The sequence below is a fragment of the Lepus europaeus genome, chromosome 1, assembly GCF_033115175.1.
Source record: "Lepus europaeus isolate LE1 chromosome 1, mLepTim1.pri, whole genome shotgun sequence".
NCBI classification, from domain to species: domain Eukaryota; kingdom Metazoa; phylum Chordata; class Mammalia; order Lagomorpha; family Leporidae; genus Lepus; species Lepus europaeus.
Window position 1 is genome coordinate 152352428 of NC_084827.1, and position 15849 is coordinate 152368276.

The window sequence follows — 15849 nt, forward strand, 5'->3', positions numbered from 1 at the left end:
TATGATGAAATTTCTTACAAAACTAAGAGTCCCAAATTGTTTTTATCTGTCTCCCTTGTAACTGATGGGTTAATTTCATTTCAGCAAATTAAAGGGGATATCTTAGTTGAATATATTCACAGATTTAATTTCTATGCAAAATCATTAAGGTGCAACTATACTAAAAGAAAAAAACTAACCTTGAAGACTTTTTCTGTGAACCATAATTGAAATGTTTATTTCTTTGTAGACTGCATGTTGTATGTTCAGAAGTCTGGCGGTGTTGACTATGCAGACTTCTTTCTTCTAATGTTTTTGCAGTTCAGCTAATCATAATCACATGATGGCACTACTCCAGCAGTTGCTCCACAGTGACTCATTGTCACCATCTTGGAGGGACATCATTGTGTCACTTGTCCGCCAGGTTGTTCAGACAGTCCGACCTGATGTCAAGAACCAGGATGATGACATGGATATCCGTCAGTTTGTCCACATCAAAAAAGTGAGCTCTGCTAAGTCTTCCTGTGCTAGAAACTGCTGAGTCAGGTCTGATAGTAGGTAGACTCTTAATGGTAATCTAAACTGTCCTTACCCTGAGGGGTACTAGGTGAGAAGTGGGTGATTTTGCTTCTGCTCTATAGGCATGCATTTAGGGATCATGGACATCTCTTACAGGAAGTGAGAGTTAATGGAAAGGTTGTGTGGGCTGGTGGATGAGTTGGGAACCCAAACAAATATAATTTTTCCCTCTCGTTTCCTCTTTTTGGAATTCAGCTATGAGAAAGCCTATTACCACAGGTTACTATCACTGTTCTGAGGAAAAGAGTGAGTAATTGCTTTATTTAGATAGTAATGGAAGCTGTATGTATTTCCACCTATGAAGATCTTGAACAATTGTTTTTTTTTTCTTTTTTAAAGATTTACTTATTTGAAAGATAGAGTTACAGACAGAGGGTGACACAGAGAGAAAGGTCTTCCATTCACTGGTTTACTCCCCAAATGGCCGCAACAGCCGGAGCTGGGCCAATCCAAAGCCAGGAGCCAGGAGCTTCTTCCAGATCTCCCACATGAGTTCAGGAGCTCGCAGTTGGGCCATCTTCCACTGCTTTCCCAGGCCATAGCAGAGAACTGGATCAGAAGAGGAGCAGCTAAGACTTGAACCAGTGTCCAGATGGGATGCTGGCACCATGGGTGGAGGCTTAGCGTACTTCGCCACAGCACTGGCCCAACAATTGTGGTTTTAATTGCCCTGTGATGCTCATTAATTCTGTCAGTATTTTGGAGTACCAGATAGTACATTTGAGAGTAGGAAGTGGGAAAACATGATCATGCTGAGATGCCATTAACCATTGGTTGAAAGGAAGGAATATATCCTAGAATTTTCTGTCCTTATTTGATGATATAACAGTTAAAATAAACAATGAAAATAAATCATCATTGATTTTATTGTTAATTATTCCATTAGATCCCAGGTGGAAAGAAGTTTGATTCTGTGGTTGTCAATGGCTTTGTTTGTACCAAGAACATCGCACATAAAAAGGTAATGTGATTCAGTTTAATGGTTAAGTTTATCAATCCATGGCTGCATTCTCAGATAACATATTGAATAACCTTAATAGTGGAAGAAAAAGAGAATGAGCATTAAGGGGGCATCTAGCAGTGTCTTCTATAGGGGTGAAATTCTGGAAGTTCTGGGAAGGTCTCTGAGAGCTGATGATAAATGGATTGGAATTTGGATAATGGAAATTCACCATACAGAAAGAGGAAGGCATTGGTCAGGTTCTAGACCAGAAGAATTATAGGATACTGGTATCATTTCTCCCTTGAAGCTGCTACACTTCAGGGAGACAGGGCTTCTCTACTAGACTGGAGTCCTTCTAGAGGTTTAGCATTCTAAAACTGTTCTCCCTTCTAGGGATGAGCTACAGAACTATCAGTGTTATTCTGTTATTCTTCTCGCTTTATATTTCTACTCTCAGGCTTGAGGCCTCTTTGTAACACTAGCACAAAAGAAAGGGGCGAGCTAACTTGGGATGTTAAGGAAACCCTGAGCTTCTATGGTATAATATGGGAAATGGCAGATGAGACTGGAGGAAGCAGACAAGGTGTTAGGATCACCATAAGGGTATTGAATTTTATTGTGAAGGCTTCTGATTCTCAAGGTATAGTGTGCATTAGGATCACCTGTGGACCTTGTTAAAGCCGGTTATTTCTATACTCAATCCCTTGAAATTCTCACTCAATAGGTTTAGGGGAGTGGTGGTTGGGGTGGGGGAGGGAATGGTAGTACTGAATTTAAAGTAAACCCTTGCAGGTGTTTCTTATATTCTGTGAAACCATTGATCTATGGCAATGTTTGAAAACCTTGCTGTACACCAGAATCCCCCAAGGGAACTTACTAAAGCCAGATTTACCTTGGCCCACCTCTGGTGATAATTGATTTTGTTGCAGAGCTATGCCAGACTTTTAGTGTGTAAGTGACTCGATTGATGAACTGTAGTCCTGTTTTCACTCTTTTCTAAGTGGAGACTAATACAGTTGTCCCTTGATGGCCTCAGGATTTGACTGTAGGACTTGCCTCAGATACAAAGATCCACAGATGCTCAAGTCCATATATAAAATGGCATAGTATTTGTGGATAACCTACGCACATCCTCCTGTACACTTTAAACTATCTCTAGATTGCTTATAATACCTATGCAATGTAAGTGCTATGTGAATAATAGTTATTATACTGTATTGTTCAGGGAATAATGACAAAAAAGTCAAGTCTATACATGGTTGATATAGACACAGTTTTTTTCTGAATATTTTCTATGTGTAATAGGTCGAATTCATGAATGTGGATCCCATGGACACAGAGGGCCAACTGTAATTTATTTTTTGTAAAGCCTTAAGCCTCCTGAAAATTGGTGTTGACTATAAAAGTGTGCTTAGATTCAGTATTATTTCATAACAGTCTCCAAGTCAGTATTTCCATGTAGAGTCTTACTAAAGTCTTTAGAGTAGTACTTTCAACCAAATTCAATGTTTGTTGAGTTGAGGTAAATTGGTTGTGCTCTTCTTAGGAATTGAAAAGAATTGTACATGGATGTGGTAGCAACACGTGCATGGGTCTTTCCCCATGGATCGTGTTTTGAGATAGTCTGAAGCCTTGATTGCAGGCCTCTGGCTATTCTGCCTGTGGTGTCAGATACCTGGTTTCTGCTTTTGAAGATGCTTTAAGGCTTTTTTTTTAAAATTACATGTTACCCAAAGAACATGCTTGCCAACTTAGAATTATTTGGACATTTGCTATATTAGAAACATATTCAGGAGGCATTTTGTTTTTTCCTCTTTTGTTGCCTTTGACTTTTAGAAAGCTAAAATATGCTTTCAACTTTATGGATGTTTCAGAATTTGTGAAGTAGCCTATTTGTAAGCCTCATCTCCCCATCACCTTCCACATTTGCTATGACTTCTTACAAATTTAGAAATTAAAAAATTAGTTAAGCATATAGGGGAATAGGTTAACCAGATACTAAGAAAAAAAAATCAATGTTTGAAGGATTTTGCCTTCTGAACAAATTATTTGCTTTGAAAAATATAAGAATACCACAAAAGAACCAAAGAGAGTATATTAATATTAATGAGATACTTTATTTTAGTAATTAGAATCATAAACAGTATTAAAGTTAAAATTAAAAGAGATCTATAAAGTGCAAACCCTTAGAAACTTTAATGAAGTGTTCATTTTTTTGTAGATGAATTCTTGTATTAAAAACCCCAAAATTCTTCTGTTGAAGTGTTCTATTGAATACCTCTACAGAGAAGAAACCAAGTTTACTTGCATTGACCCTATCGTGCTTCAGGTGAGAACTCATTACTGAAGGCTGCTTGTGTACCCTGATGCTTGCTCTTTACTTTGACTCGTTCTGGTTTATTAAATTGGCTAGACAAGCACCATTGCTTTTGTTGTCTTTTAAAAATCTATCATAAAGTCATTTTTGTATACTACCCTTTAGAACTAGTATACCAAAACCTCTGTCACTCATTATTTTTTAAAGTTTCAAAGTGAGAAGAGAAATCCATGACAGTTGGGAACATACAAAAGAAAAGATGAAAACCCAAATACTGATAACCCCTTTCCACTTGGGCCCTTAATGTACTGGGCGAGGTTTTGTAACTTATTAGATCACCAGTGGAATCTCCAATTGTTGTGTGGCTTATTTTGCTTAAATATATGTCTGGAACCCCAGTTAACTTATATGTGGATGGCAAATGGGGAATTAATATCAGGTGGAAATCATGTGAGTTTTTCCTAAGCAGCCAGGCCCAGGATAACTGCCATAGGAATGTCATGGAAAGGAGAGGAGTTGGAAAGGAGAGGAACCTCAGCTGCTCCACAGCAGAAGCCCTTTCGCGTCTATTTTTTTAAAACTTTTATTTAACAAATATAAATTTCCAAAGTACAGCTTATGGATTACAGTGCCTTTTCCTCCCCCATAACTTTCCTCCCACCACAACCCTGCCATCTCCCACTCCCTCTCCCATTCCATTCACATCAAGATTCATTTTCAATTATCTTTATATACAGAAGATCAATTTAGTATATATTAAGTAAAGATTTCATCAGTTTGCACCCACACAAAAACACTGTGCAACACTGTTAGAGTACTAGTTATAGCATTAATTCACATTGTTCAACATATTAAGGACAGAGATCCTACATGAGGAGTAAGTGCACAGTGACTCCTGTTGTCGACTTAACAAATTGACACCTTGCACGTTTCTAACTCTACCATTTGAGGCAAGTCCGATTGAGCATGTCCCAAATTGTACATCTCCACCCTCACTTATTCCCACTCTTATATTTAACAGGGATCACTTTTCAGTTAAATTTAAATACCTAAGAATAATTGTGTATTAATTACAGAGTTCAACCAATAGTATTAAGTAGAACAAAAAAAAAAAATACTAAAAGGAATAAAATACTAAGTTGTTCCTCGACAGTCAGGACAAGGGCCGATCCAGTCACTGTTTCTTTTTTTTCTTTTTTAATTAATTAATTAATTAATTTTTTTTTTTTGACAGGCAGAGTGGATAGTGAGAGAGAGAGACAGAGAGAAAGGTCTTCCTTTTTGCCGTTGGTTCACCCTCCAATGGCCGCTGCGGCCAGCGCATCTCGCTAATCCGAAGCCAGGAGCCAGGTGCTTCTCCTGGTCTCCCCTGCGGGTGCAGGGCCCAAGGACTTGGGCCATCCTCCACTGCCTTCCCGGGCTACAGCAGAGAGCTGGCCTGGAAGAGGGGCAACCGGGATAGAATCCAGCGCCCCAACCGGGACTAGAACCCAATGTGCCGGCGCCACAAGGCAGAGGATTAGTCTGTTAAGCCACGGCGCCGGCCTTCACTGTTTCTCATAGTGTCCATTTCACTTAAACAGGTTTCCTTTTAGGTGATCGGTTAGTTGTCACCGATCAGGGAGAATATATGATATTTGTCCCTCTGGGACTGGCTTATTTCACTCAGCATGATTTTTTCCAGATTTCTCCATTTTGTTGCAAATAACTGGATTTCATTGTTTTTTACTGCTGTATAGTATTCTATAGAGTACATATCCCATAATTTCTTTATCCAGTCTACTGTTGATGGGCATTTAGGTTGATGCCAGGTCTTAGCTATTGTGAATTGAACTGCAATAAACATTAATGTGCAGACCGTTATTTTGTTTCCCAATTTAATTTCCTCTGGGTAAATTCCAAGGAGTGGAATGGCTGGGTTGTATGGTAGGGTTATATTCAGGTGTCTGAGGAATCTCCAGACTGACTTCCATAGTGGCTTAACCAGTTTGCATTCCCACCAACAGTGGGTTAGTGTCCCATTTTCCCCACATCCTCGCCAGCATCTGTTGTTGGTAGATTTCTGAATGTGAGCCATTCTCACCGGGGTGAGGTAAAACCTCATTGAGGTTTTGATTTGCATTTCCCTGATTGCTAGTGATCTTGAACATTTTTTCATGTGTCTGTTGGCCATTTGGATTTCCTCTTTTGAAAAATGTCTATTGAGGTCCTTGGCCCATCTCTTAAGTGGGTTGTTTGTTTTGTTGCTGTGGAGTTTCTTGATCTCATTGTAGATTCTGGTTATTAATCCTTTATCTGTAGCATAGTTTGCAAATATTTTTTCCCATTCTGTCAGTTGCCTCTTCACTCTCCGGACTGTTTCTTTTGCAGTACAGAACCTTCTCAATTTGATGCAATCCCAAACGTTAATTTTGGCTTTGACTGCCTGCACCTCCAGGGTCTTTTCTAGGAAGTATTTGCCGGTGCTGATATCTTGCATGGTTTCTCCAATGTTCTAATAGAGTTCTTTGGATCCCCTAACTAAAGAATCATATCATCTGCAAAGAGGAATAGTTTTACTTCTTCCTTCCTGATTTGTATTCCTTTAATTTCTTTTTCTTGCCTAATAGCTCTGGCTAAAACTTCCAGAACTATATTGAATAGCAGTGATGAGAGTGTCTGGTACCAGATCTCAGTGGAAATGCTTCCAAGTTTTCCCCATTCAATAGGATGCTGGTGTGGGTTTTTCATAAATTGCTTTGATTGTATTGAGGAATGTTCCTTCTATACCCAGTTTGCTTAGAGTTTTCATCATGAAATGGTGTTGTATTTTATCGAATTCTTTCTCTGCATCTATTGAGATAATCATAGGATTTTTCTTCTGCAGTTTGTTAATGTGGTGTATCACATTGATTGTTCTGTGAACATTGAACCATCCCTGCCTACCAGGATTAAATCTCACTTGGTCTGGGTGGATGATCTTTTTGATGTGTCGTTGCATTCTGTTGGCCAGAATTTTATTGAGGATTTTTGCGTCTATGTTCATCAAGTATATTGGTCTGTAATTCTCTTTCAATGCTGCATCTTTTTCCGGCTTAGGAATTAAGGTGATGCTGGCTTCATAGAAAGAATTTGGGAGCATTCCCTCTCTTTTCGATTGTTCTGAATAGTTTGAGAAGAATTGGAGTTAGTTCTTCTTTAAATGTCTGGTAGAATTCAGCAGTGAATCCATCTGTCCTGGGCTTTTCTTTGTTGGGAGGGCCTTTATTACTGTTTCAATTTCTGTCTCAGTTATGTGTCTGTTTAGGTTTTCTATGTTTTCCTAGTTCAATTTAGGTAGGCTGCATGTGTCCAGGAATCTATCCATTTCTAGTAGATTTCCGTGTTTGCTGGCATACAAGTCCTTGTAGTAATTTCTGATGATTCTTTTTATTTCTGTGGTATCTGTTGTTACGTTTCCGTTTTCATCTCTGATTTTATTGATTTGGGTCTTTTCTTTTTTTAGTTAGTTGGGCCAATGGTGTGTCAGTTTTGTTTATTTTTTCAAAAAACCAGCTCCTCGTTTAGCTGATCTTTTTTTTTTATGTTTAAATATATTTATTACATATTAAGTATATTTAATATTTGATTAGTAGAAATATACACTTAAAAGATATTAAAAATCAATTCTTAACATTCAGTTTTCTAAACCCAAAGATAGAAAATACATGAGATTATCTTGACAAAACACAAAATTTCTTTCCCTCATGTAAATAGTTACCAAAAGATGAAGAAAATCCTTTTGTACTGTGCTTCTTCTAATGGGAAGCTCCCCCAGATAACTTAGAAGTTAAACCTAGTGGAAAGATACCCAAACTTAGACATTGAAATAGTATGTGTGCAGGCTGTAAGCATTCAACCTTATAAAAGAATGAGAACACTTAGAAACAAGTACACCTGAGGCCGGTGCTGTGGCACTGCAGGTAAAGCCACCACCTGCAGTGTTGGCATTCCATATAACTGCTCTACTTGGCTGATCTTTTGTAATTTTTTTTTTTTTTGATTCAATCCTATTGATTTCTTCTCTGATTTTAATTATTTCTCTTTTCCTACTAGATTTGGGTCTGGTATGCTGCATTTTTTCTAGATCCTTTAGATGCATTGAAAGCTCATTTATTTGGTGCCTTTTCAATTTCTTGATGTAGACATCTATTGCTATAAACTTGCCTCTCAACACTGCTTTTGCTGAATCCCATAAGTTTTGATATATTGTGTTGTTATCTTCATTTACTTCCAGAAAGCTGTTGATTTCTCATTTGATTTCTTTTATGACCCAGTGTTCCTTCAGGAGCATGTTGTTCAATCTCCATGTGTTTGCATATGCTCTAGGGATTCCTGAATTACTAATTTCTACCTTCATTCTGCTGTGGTCTGAGAAGCTGCATGGTATGATTCTAATTCTTTTGAATTTGCTGAGACTTGCTTTATGGCCTAGTATGTGGTCAATCCAAGAGTAGGTTCCATGTACTGCTGAGAAGAATGTAAATTCTTTAAATGTAGGATTGAAAGTTCTGTAGATATCTGTTAGATCCATTTGGGCTATAGTGTCGATTAAATCTGCTGTTTCCTCGCTGATCTTCTGTCCGGTTGATCTGTCTATTTCTGAGAGTGGAGTATTGAAGTCCCCCAGTGCTATTGTATTAGAGTCTAAGTCTCCCTTTAAGTCCCTTAACAAATCTTTTAAATAAACTGGTTCCCTGTAATTAGGTTTGTATACATTGATAATTGTTATATCTTCCTGTTGAATTGATCCCTTAATCATTATATAGTGCCCCTCTTTGTCTCTCTTAACATTTTTTGTGTTAAAGTTTATTTTGTCTGATATTAAGATGGCTATGCCCGCTCTTTTTTCATTTCTGTTGGCATGGTATATTTTTTTCCAGCCTTTCACTTTCAGTCTATATGCATCGTTGTTGGAAAGATATGTTTCTTGTAAGCAGCAAATAGATCGGTTTTGTTCCTTAATCCATTCAGCCAATATGTGTCATTTAACTGGACAGTTGAGGCCATTAACGTTCAATGTGACTATTGATAAGTAGTAACTTTGCCCTGCCATTTGCCAAAGATATTTTCTAATATATGCTTTGAACTTCCTGTGATCTTTTGCTGTGAGGTTTCCTTCCTTTACCTTCTTTCATATTGATGACCGTATTTCTGTGTGAAACACATCTTTAAGCATCTTTTGCAGGGCTGGATGAGTGGCAACAAATTCTTTCAATTTCTGTTTGCTAGGAAAGGTCTTTATTTCACCTTTATTCACAAATGAGAGCTTTGCAGGATATAATATTCTGGGCTGGCAGTTTTTCTCTCTTAGTACCTGGGCTATGTCTCGCCATTCCCTTCTAGCTCTGATGAGGAGTCTGCTGTGTGTCTAATTGGAGATCCTCTGAGAGTAATCTGATGTTTCTCTCTTGCACATTTTAGAATCCTTTCTTTGTGTTTCACTGTGGTGAGTTTAATTACAACTTGTGGTGAGGATCTCTTTTGGTCATGTTTATTAGGGGTTCTATGAGCTTCCTGTACTAGGATGGCTCTGTCCTTCTCCAAACCTGGGAAGTTCTCTGCTAGTATCTCACTAAAAAGGCGTTCTAATCCTTTCTCCCTTACCATGCCTTCAGGAACTCCTAGAACCCGAATGTTGGGTTTTTTAATAGTATCCTGTAGATTCCAAGTAATATTTTTAGATTTCTAATTTCCTCTTCTTTTCTTTGGTTTGACTGTATACTTTCCTGTGCTGTGTTGTCTAAGTCCGATATTCTCTCTTCTGCTTCACTGACCCTGTTTTTAAGGCTCTCTAATGTGTTTTTCATTTGATCTATTGAGTTCTTCATTTCATTTTGATTTCTCTTTACTATCACACTTTCCTGTTTTACTAGTTGTTTCATTTCATTTTGATTCCTCCTTAATATTTCATTTTCACGAGAGAGATTTTCTATCCTGTCCAATAAGGATTTCTGTAGCTCAAGCATTTGTTTTTGAAAACTTATAAATTTTTTGAAATCTGTATCTTGCATTTCTTCCATCTCATCTTCATAATCTTGGCTTGGGGTGTCTTGTTCATTTGTGGGTGTTGTATTGTCTCCCTTGTTCTTGTTCCTTGGTTTCTGCATTTGTTGCTTGGCATTGTGGAGATACTCTTTGGAGTCTTCTTCTCTCGCTGTGGTGTTTTTTTCTTGTTATACTATGACTGTATTAAGTGGACTGTCTGCTTTTGATGGAGCCTTAGAGGCTTGAGATGGGTGTGGCCTGAGAGCTCCGTTTGGTTCCTCAGGGTTAAGGGTGTGCCAAAGGTGACACTCCCAGGTTAGGCGTTGTAAATCTTTCTCTCTCTCTTTTTTGATTCAGAAGAGAAGTAATTTCGCACAGCTGAATGGAATTGAAGGTAGTTAGCAGGCGAATGATATACCCACAGGAGCCAGAGATCGGAAGATCTTTCCCAAGGACCACACACGGAATCTCTGCTGCCCTCAGTGTGGGCTCAAATTCTCCTGCAGTCTTCCACTGGGTTGCCAAGGTTACCGAATTGTAGCGTCTCTGGAGAGTACTCACGTGAGATCCGTGAGTTCTCTCACCCACTGTCTCTTTTTTCAGTCTCAGTTCATTAGCACCACACATTCACTAGGTCCTAATCTCCTGTTATTTCACCCCCTACCAAAGTCAGGTTTTTCTGCTTGGCTGAGGGCGGGTGCAGACCTGAGGTCGCCCTGCTTATGACGTATGTCCAAAATGGCGCCTGCTCTTTGTCTTGCTCGCCTTTGAGAGGTGAGCGGAGAGAGAGAAACTTGTGTCTGTACCAGTCACTTTTTTTTTTTCCCTCTCTCTTCTAGTTAGCCTGGTGAACTTTTCCCCATGGGGTTTCAAGCCTCGTTCCCTCTAGTCTCCTCTTTCCACTTTCCCGCCGGTGTCTCGGGCTATTGAGATTCAGCTCACCTCGCATTCCAACACTGGTCCGTTGATTCTGCCGCTGGTGTCCCGAGCCATGGGCTCCTACGCCCTCCACTCAGGTTCACCGTGAATCACTGGTTCTGGAAGAGTTTCCTCTGGTGTTTCTTCCCCTACTCTTCCTTGAACCTGCAGTATCTCCACTTTTATTAAACTGTCTCTTCCCAGACTATCAGCTTGTTCCCTTCCTATTCCGGCATCTTGCCGTTCTTCCGCTTTTTTTTCATGGAAGGTATTTATTTCACCTTCATTCATAAATAGAAAACTTTGCAAGGTACAGTATTCTGGGTTGACAGTTTTTTTCTCTTAAGATTTGGAATATATCTCACCATTCTCTCGTAGCCTGTAGGGGTTCTGATGAGATGTCTGCTGTGATTTTTTTTTAAAGATTTATTTATTTGAAAGTCAGAGTTATGCAGACAGAGAGAGGTCTTTCATCTGTTGGTTCACTCCCCAATTGGCTGCAATGGCTAGAAATGTGCTGATCTGAAGCCAGGAGCCAGGAGCTTCCTTTGGGTCCCCTACATGGGTACAGGGGCCTAAGGACTTGGGCCATCTTTTACTGCTTTCCCAGGCTATTGCAGAGCTGGGTGGGAAGTGGAGCAACCAGGACTCAAGCCCGCGCCCATATGGGATGCTGGCACTACAGGTGGCGGCTTTACCTGCTATGCCACAGCGCCAGCCCCTGCTGTGATTCTAATTGGAGATTCCTGAAAGTATTCTGGTGTTTCATGTACATGTTATAATATTTTCTTTATGTTTTACTGTGAAGAGTTTGACTACAGTGTGTCGTGGTTAAGATCTTTTCTGGTCATTTCTATTAGAAGTTCTATGTGTTTCCTGTACTTGGATGTCTTTTTCTTTCTCCAAATTATGGAAGTTTTCTGTAATCATTTCACTAAAAAGGACTTCTAATCCATTCTCTCTTTCCATGTCTTAAGGCATTCCTAAGACTTGTATATTGGGTCATTTGATAGTATCCCAATAATCTCCTGCACCATTTTTAGCTTTCTAATTTCTCATTTCTTTTTTAAATCTTACTATAAAATTTCCGGAGATTTGTCTTCTAATTCGGCTATTCTTTCTTCTGCCTTGTGAAGTCTGTTCTTAAGGCTTTCCCTGTGTTTTTTGTTTGTTCTATTGAATTCTTCATTTTCAATATTTGTTTTGATTTCTCATTAAAATCTCAATTTCTTGGGAAAAAATTTCATTCATGTAATGTACAGATTTGTTTAGTTCATGAATTTGCTTCTGATTACTTTTAGGTAATCCTAGGATCAATTTTTTGAATTCCATTTCCATTTCTGGCATTTTGTCAATCTCATCATCTTCACATTCTTGTATTGAAGTATTGTTTTCTTTGAGAGTGTCATGCTTTTTTCCTTTTCTTGTTTCTTGAATTGCTGAATTTATTATTAGCCATTTGCTGTGATACTTGCTTTTTTATTTTTTTTTTAATGCTATGATAGCTTTTCTCTTTGCACTGTGCCTCTCTGGCTTAGTGGAGTGTCTGTTCTTCAGTGAATACCCAGAAGTGTGTGCTGGGTGTAGTCAGGGAGCTCTGCTCAATGCTCCCGGGTGAAGGGAATGTCCAAGGTGACACCCACATTGGGCATGATTAATCTTTTTTTTTTATTTTTTATTTTTTCATCAGAGGGGAAGTTTGTTCTGCACTGTTGGTGTATTCTCATGCTTACCACCTCTACTCAAAGGCAACTAATGCCTGGGTGCTAGCCCCAGTGGATACAATTTTCATCCGCACTGCCACAAGAACAGCACAAAGGATCTGTGCTGTCCTGGATGTGAACACTGATCCTACAGCAGTGACCCTCACTAGGGAATCAGGGAGCCCCAAACATGTAGAGCTGCCTACAGTGACTGCTTAAAGTCCCTGCCACACCCTGTGACCCTCCCACGCAGCCAGCAGTCTGGTATCACCTCACCCCAAAGCTGGTGCTGAGGCTCTCAGCTGCTTCGGTCTCAAGCTGTGCAAGTCCACACCCTCCACATAGGTCCACAGTGTCCCTGCCACCCCCAGTTTGCATGGAGTTTCCTCTGTTGTTTTTTTCCTGACCTTTCCCTAAGATTGTACTCTGTCCACTTTTTTTTTTTTTATAACTGTTCTCCCCTAGACTAGAGTAGTAAGCTCCCTCCTTATGCCACCATCTTGAAAAGCCATCTAATTATATTTTATGTCTAGATGTTGTGACTGTTCTAGATGGAATATGGTCTCTTGGGAGATTGGGATAGCAAGCAGCTGAAAAGCATCTTTTAGAGGGTTATGATTTGTTCAGATAACCAGAAGAAGAGATTCTCTGATTGATTTCAGAATGTAAAAGAGAGAATTCATAAACATAGTGAATTAATTTGCTTACAGATTTATTTGTAAATGAGTAACACTGAGGCTGAGATTAATATTGATAGTCAAACTATTCTGATATTTTAATATGTTCAGATCTTGAATTGTATCAGGTATAATATTTCTGATTTATCTTACTTAGGAAAGAGAATTCCTGAAGAATTATGTTCAGCGAATAGTTGATGTTCGACCCACATTGGTTCTTGTTGAGAAGACAGTGTCTCGAATTGCCCAAGATATGTTATTGGAACATGGCATTACTTTGGTTATAAATGTAAAATCAGTGAGTTTTTTATTTTTTAATTTTTACACCATTTAAATTCACTGCTGATAGATTTGTATAATGTGTTGTGCATATACAGGAACCTTTATTTCTTTGTTGCATCATATATATTGAAAGTGGGAGAGAAGGAATGATAGCTTTTTCATTATTTAAGATTGAAGACTTCCGTATCAGAAGAAAGTATGTTTGATATAACCCCTATATAGTTGTCTACATGACCAAAGTGAAAATGGACATTAGTTAATCAGTATATTTTTACTGATCCTTTATTTTTGTTGGTAAATTGTAATGCAAGCAGAGAATATTCTGTCCCTTAAAAAAATTTGCCCTTTATAGATTAAAGACTTAATTATGGGGAAATTTTTTTTTTCCTACAAAATTTTGTACTAATGCTTATTGCTTAAATGCTTCTTGATAATTTAATATGATTATGGTTTGTTTTAGTAGGCACATAGTGATAATTTAACAATTAAGTGTAGATTAATCTAGAGTTCAAAAATTTTGTTCTGTAAGTATTAAAATTAAAGAATTCATTATGAGTTTCATTTTTTACCTTTTTCTGTTACATTTTCAGATTAAATTTACTAAAATTTTTGTTCTCTAATTTTGTAATATGTTTCTCTGTATTGTAGCAAGTTTTAGAAAGAATCAGTCGGATGACCCAAGGTGATTTAGTAATGTCAATGGACCAGCTGCTTACGAAACCACATCTGGGCACTTGTCACAAATTTTATATGCAAATATTTCAGTTGCCTAATGGTGAGTAATCTTAGGAATAAATTCACTTGAGATGGGGAACTGAGGAAATGAGTTAGCTCTTCTGTGCTATGGTGTTTACTTAGTAAGAAATGTTTAATAGGAGTGGTTAATTGAGAATGATAGTTGATCTTATTCATGCAAGGATTCTTGTTTTGTTTATATTAAGATAGTAAACTATTTCTGTCTATATTTCTGGATAGGCACTTAAGCCTTCTTAACTTTTTGTTTTTTTCTTTGTAGAACAAACCAAAACACTGATGTTTTTTGAAGGCTGTCCACAACACTTGGGCTGTACAATCAAGCTTAGAGGAGGCTCTGATTATGAGTTGGCTCGAGTTAAGGAGATCCTAATATTTATGGTCTGTGTAGCTTATCATTCTCAGCTTGAGATCTCCTTCCTCATGGATGAATTTGCTATGCCTCCTACGTTAACGCAAAACTCTTCATTCCATTCTCTGATCGAGGGACGGGGGGACGAGGAAACTGCACAGCAACAGCACAGTGGAAGTTCCCTCCCCCAGGATCTCGACTTCCCTCCTGAGTCTCTGCCCTCCGATGAGAGCAATTTGCTGGAATCAAGGATTGTGTTTGAGAAGGGTGAGCAGGAAAATAAAGGTGTTCCACAGGCTGTTGCCTCTTTGAAGCATCAAGAGTATGGTGCAACAGCTTGCCCAGCTGGTATCCCCTGTGCTCTCTTCGAATCCGTACCAGAATCACTGTTGCCGCTTCACGTGGGTGACCCACAGGATGTGGTGGACAGAGAGCAGCTGGGGACATTGCAGCAAATGGATGAGCTACAGGATCCCAAAAGCCAGATGAGAACATTTAGAGACCCTCTACAGGATGACACTGGATTATATGTTACTGAGGAAGTTACCTCCTCTGAAGATAAACGAAAGACTTACTCTTTGGCCTTTAAACAGGAATTAAAAGACGTGATCCTCTGTATCTCCCCAGTAATCACATTCCGTGAACCCTTCCTTTTAACTGAAAAGGGGATGAAGTGTTCTACCCGCGATTATTTTGCAGAGCAGATCTACTGGTCTCCTCTCCTCAATAAAGAGTTCAGAGAAATGGAGAGCAGGAGGAAGAAGCAGCTGCTCAGGGACCTCTCTGGACTTCAGGGCATGAATGGAAGTATTCAGACAAAGTCTATTCAAGTTTTACCTTCACATGAGCTAGTGAGCACTAGAATTGCTGAGCATCTGGGTGATAGTCAGAGCTTAGGTAGGATGCTGGCCGATTATCGAGCCCGAGGAGGAAGAATTCAGCAAAAAAACTCTGACCCTTTTGCTCATTCCAAGGATGCATCAGGTATTTCCAGTGGCAAATCAGGAAGCAAAGCCGAGAGTGATGAAGAGAGAGGATTGATCCCAAGTGATGCAGTATGGTCAACAAAGGTGAGGCAGACCGCTTCTAAATGCTCAAGTAAATTTAGAATGGGTTGAAAACTGTGTTGTGGCAGAATAAAAAATATAGCAAATTACATCAAGATTTAAACATTTCTTCTATGCTTTTTTCTTGGTTTTGAGTCTCCCGAATCATGTGTTGGTTTAATAGGTGTGAAGGAGGACTGTAAACTGGATTTTGGAATTTTTACGTAAGCTCACAGTAAACTAGGAATAGCCCTAATCTAAGAGGAAGCATGAAGCTACTTAAAAATTTCTGTC

At 38.8% G+C, this 15849-nt stretch overlaps 1 protein-coding gene across 9 annotated transcripts in view; it reads left to right on the forward strand.

Annotated features, from left to right (window-relative positions):
- The window catches only part of PIKFYVE (phosphoinositide kinase, FYVE-type zinc finger containing), a 99538-nt gene that overhangs the window by 41673 nt on the left and 42016 nt on the right, over positions 1-15849 (forward strand). For all 9 annotated transcript variants that reach the window (XM_062190634.1, XM_062190618.1, XM_062190670.1 and 6 more), the window contains 6 exons: positions 301-481; positions 1445-1519; positions 3723-3830; positions 13280-13420; positions 14053-14179; positions 14420-15579. In XM_062190634.1, the coding sequence (XP_062046618.1) occupies positions 301-481; positions 1445-1519; positions 3723-3830; positions 13280-13420; positions 14053-14179; positions 14420-15579 (1792 nt within the window). The remainder of the gene's footprint in view (positions 1-300; positions 482-1444; positions 1520-3722; positions 3831-13279; positions 13421-14052; positions 14180-14419; positions 15580-15849) is intronic.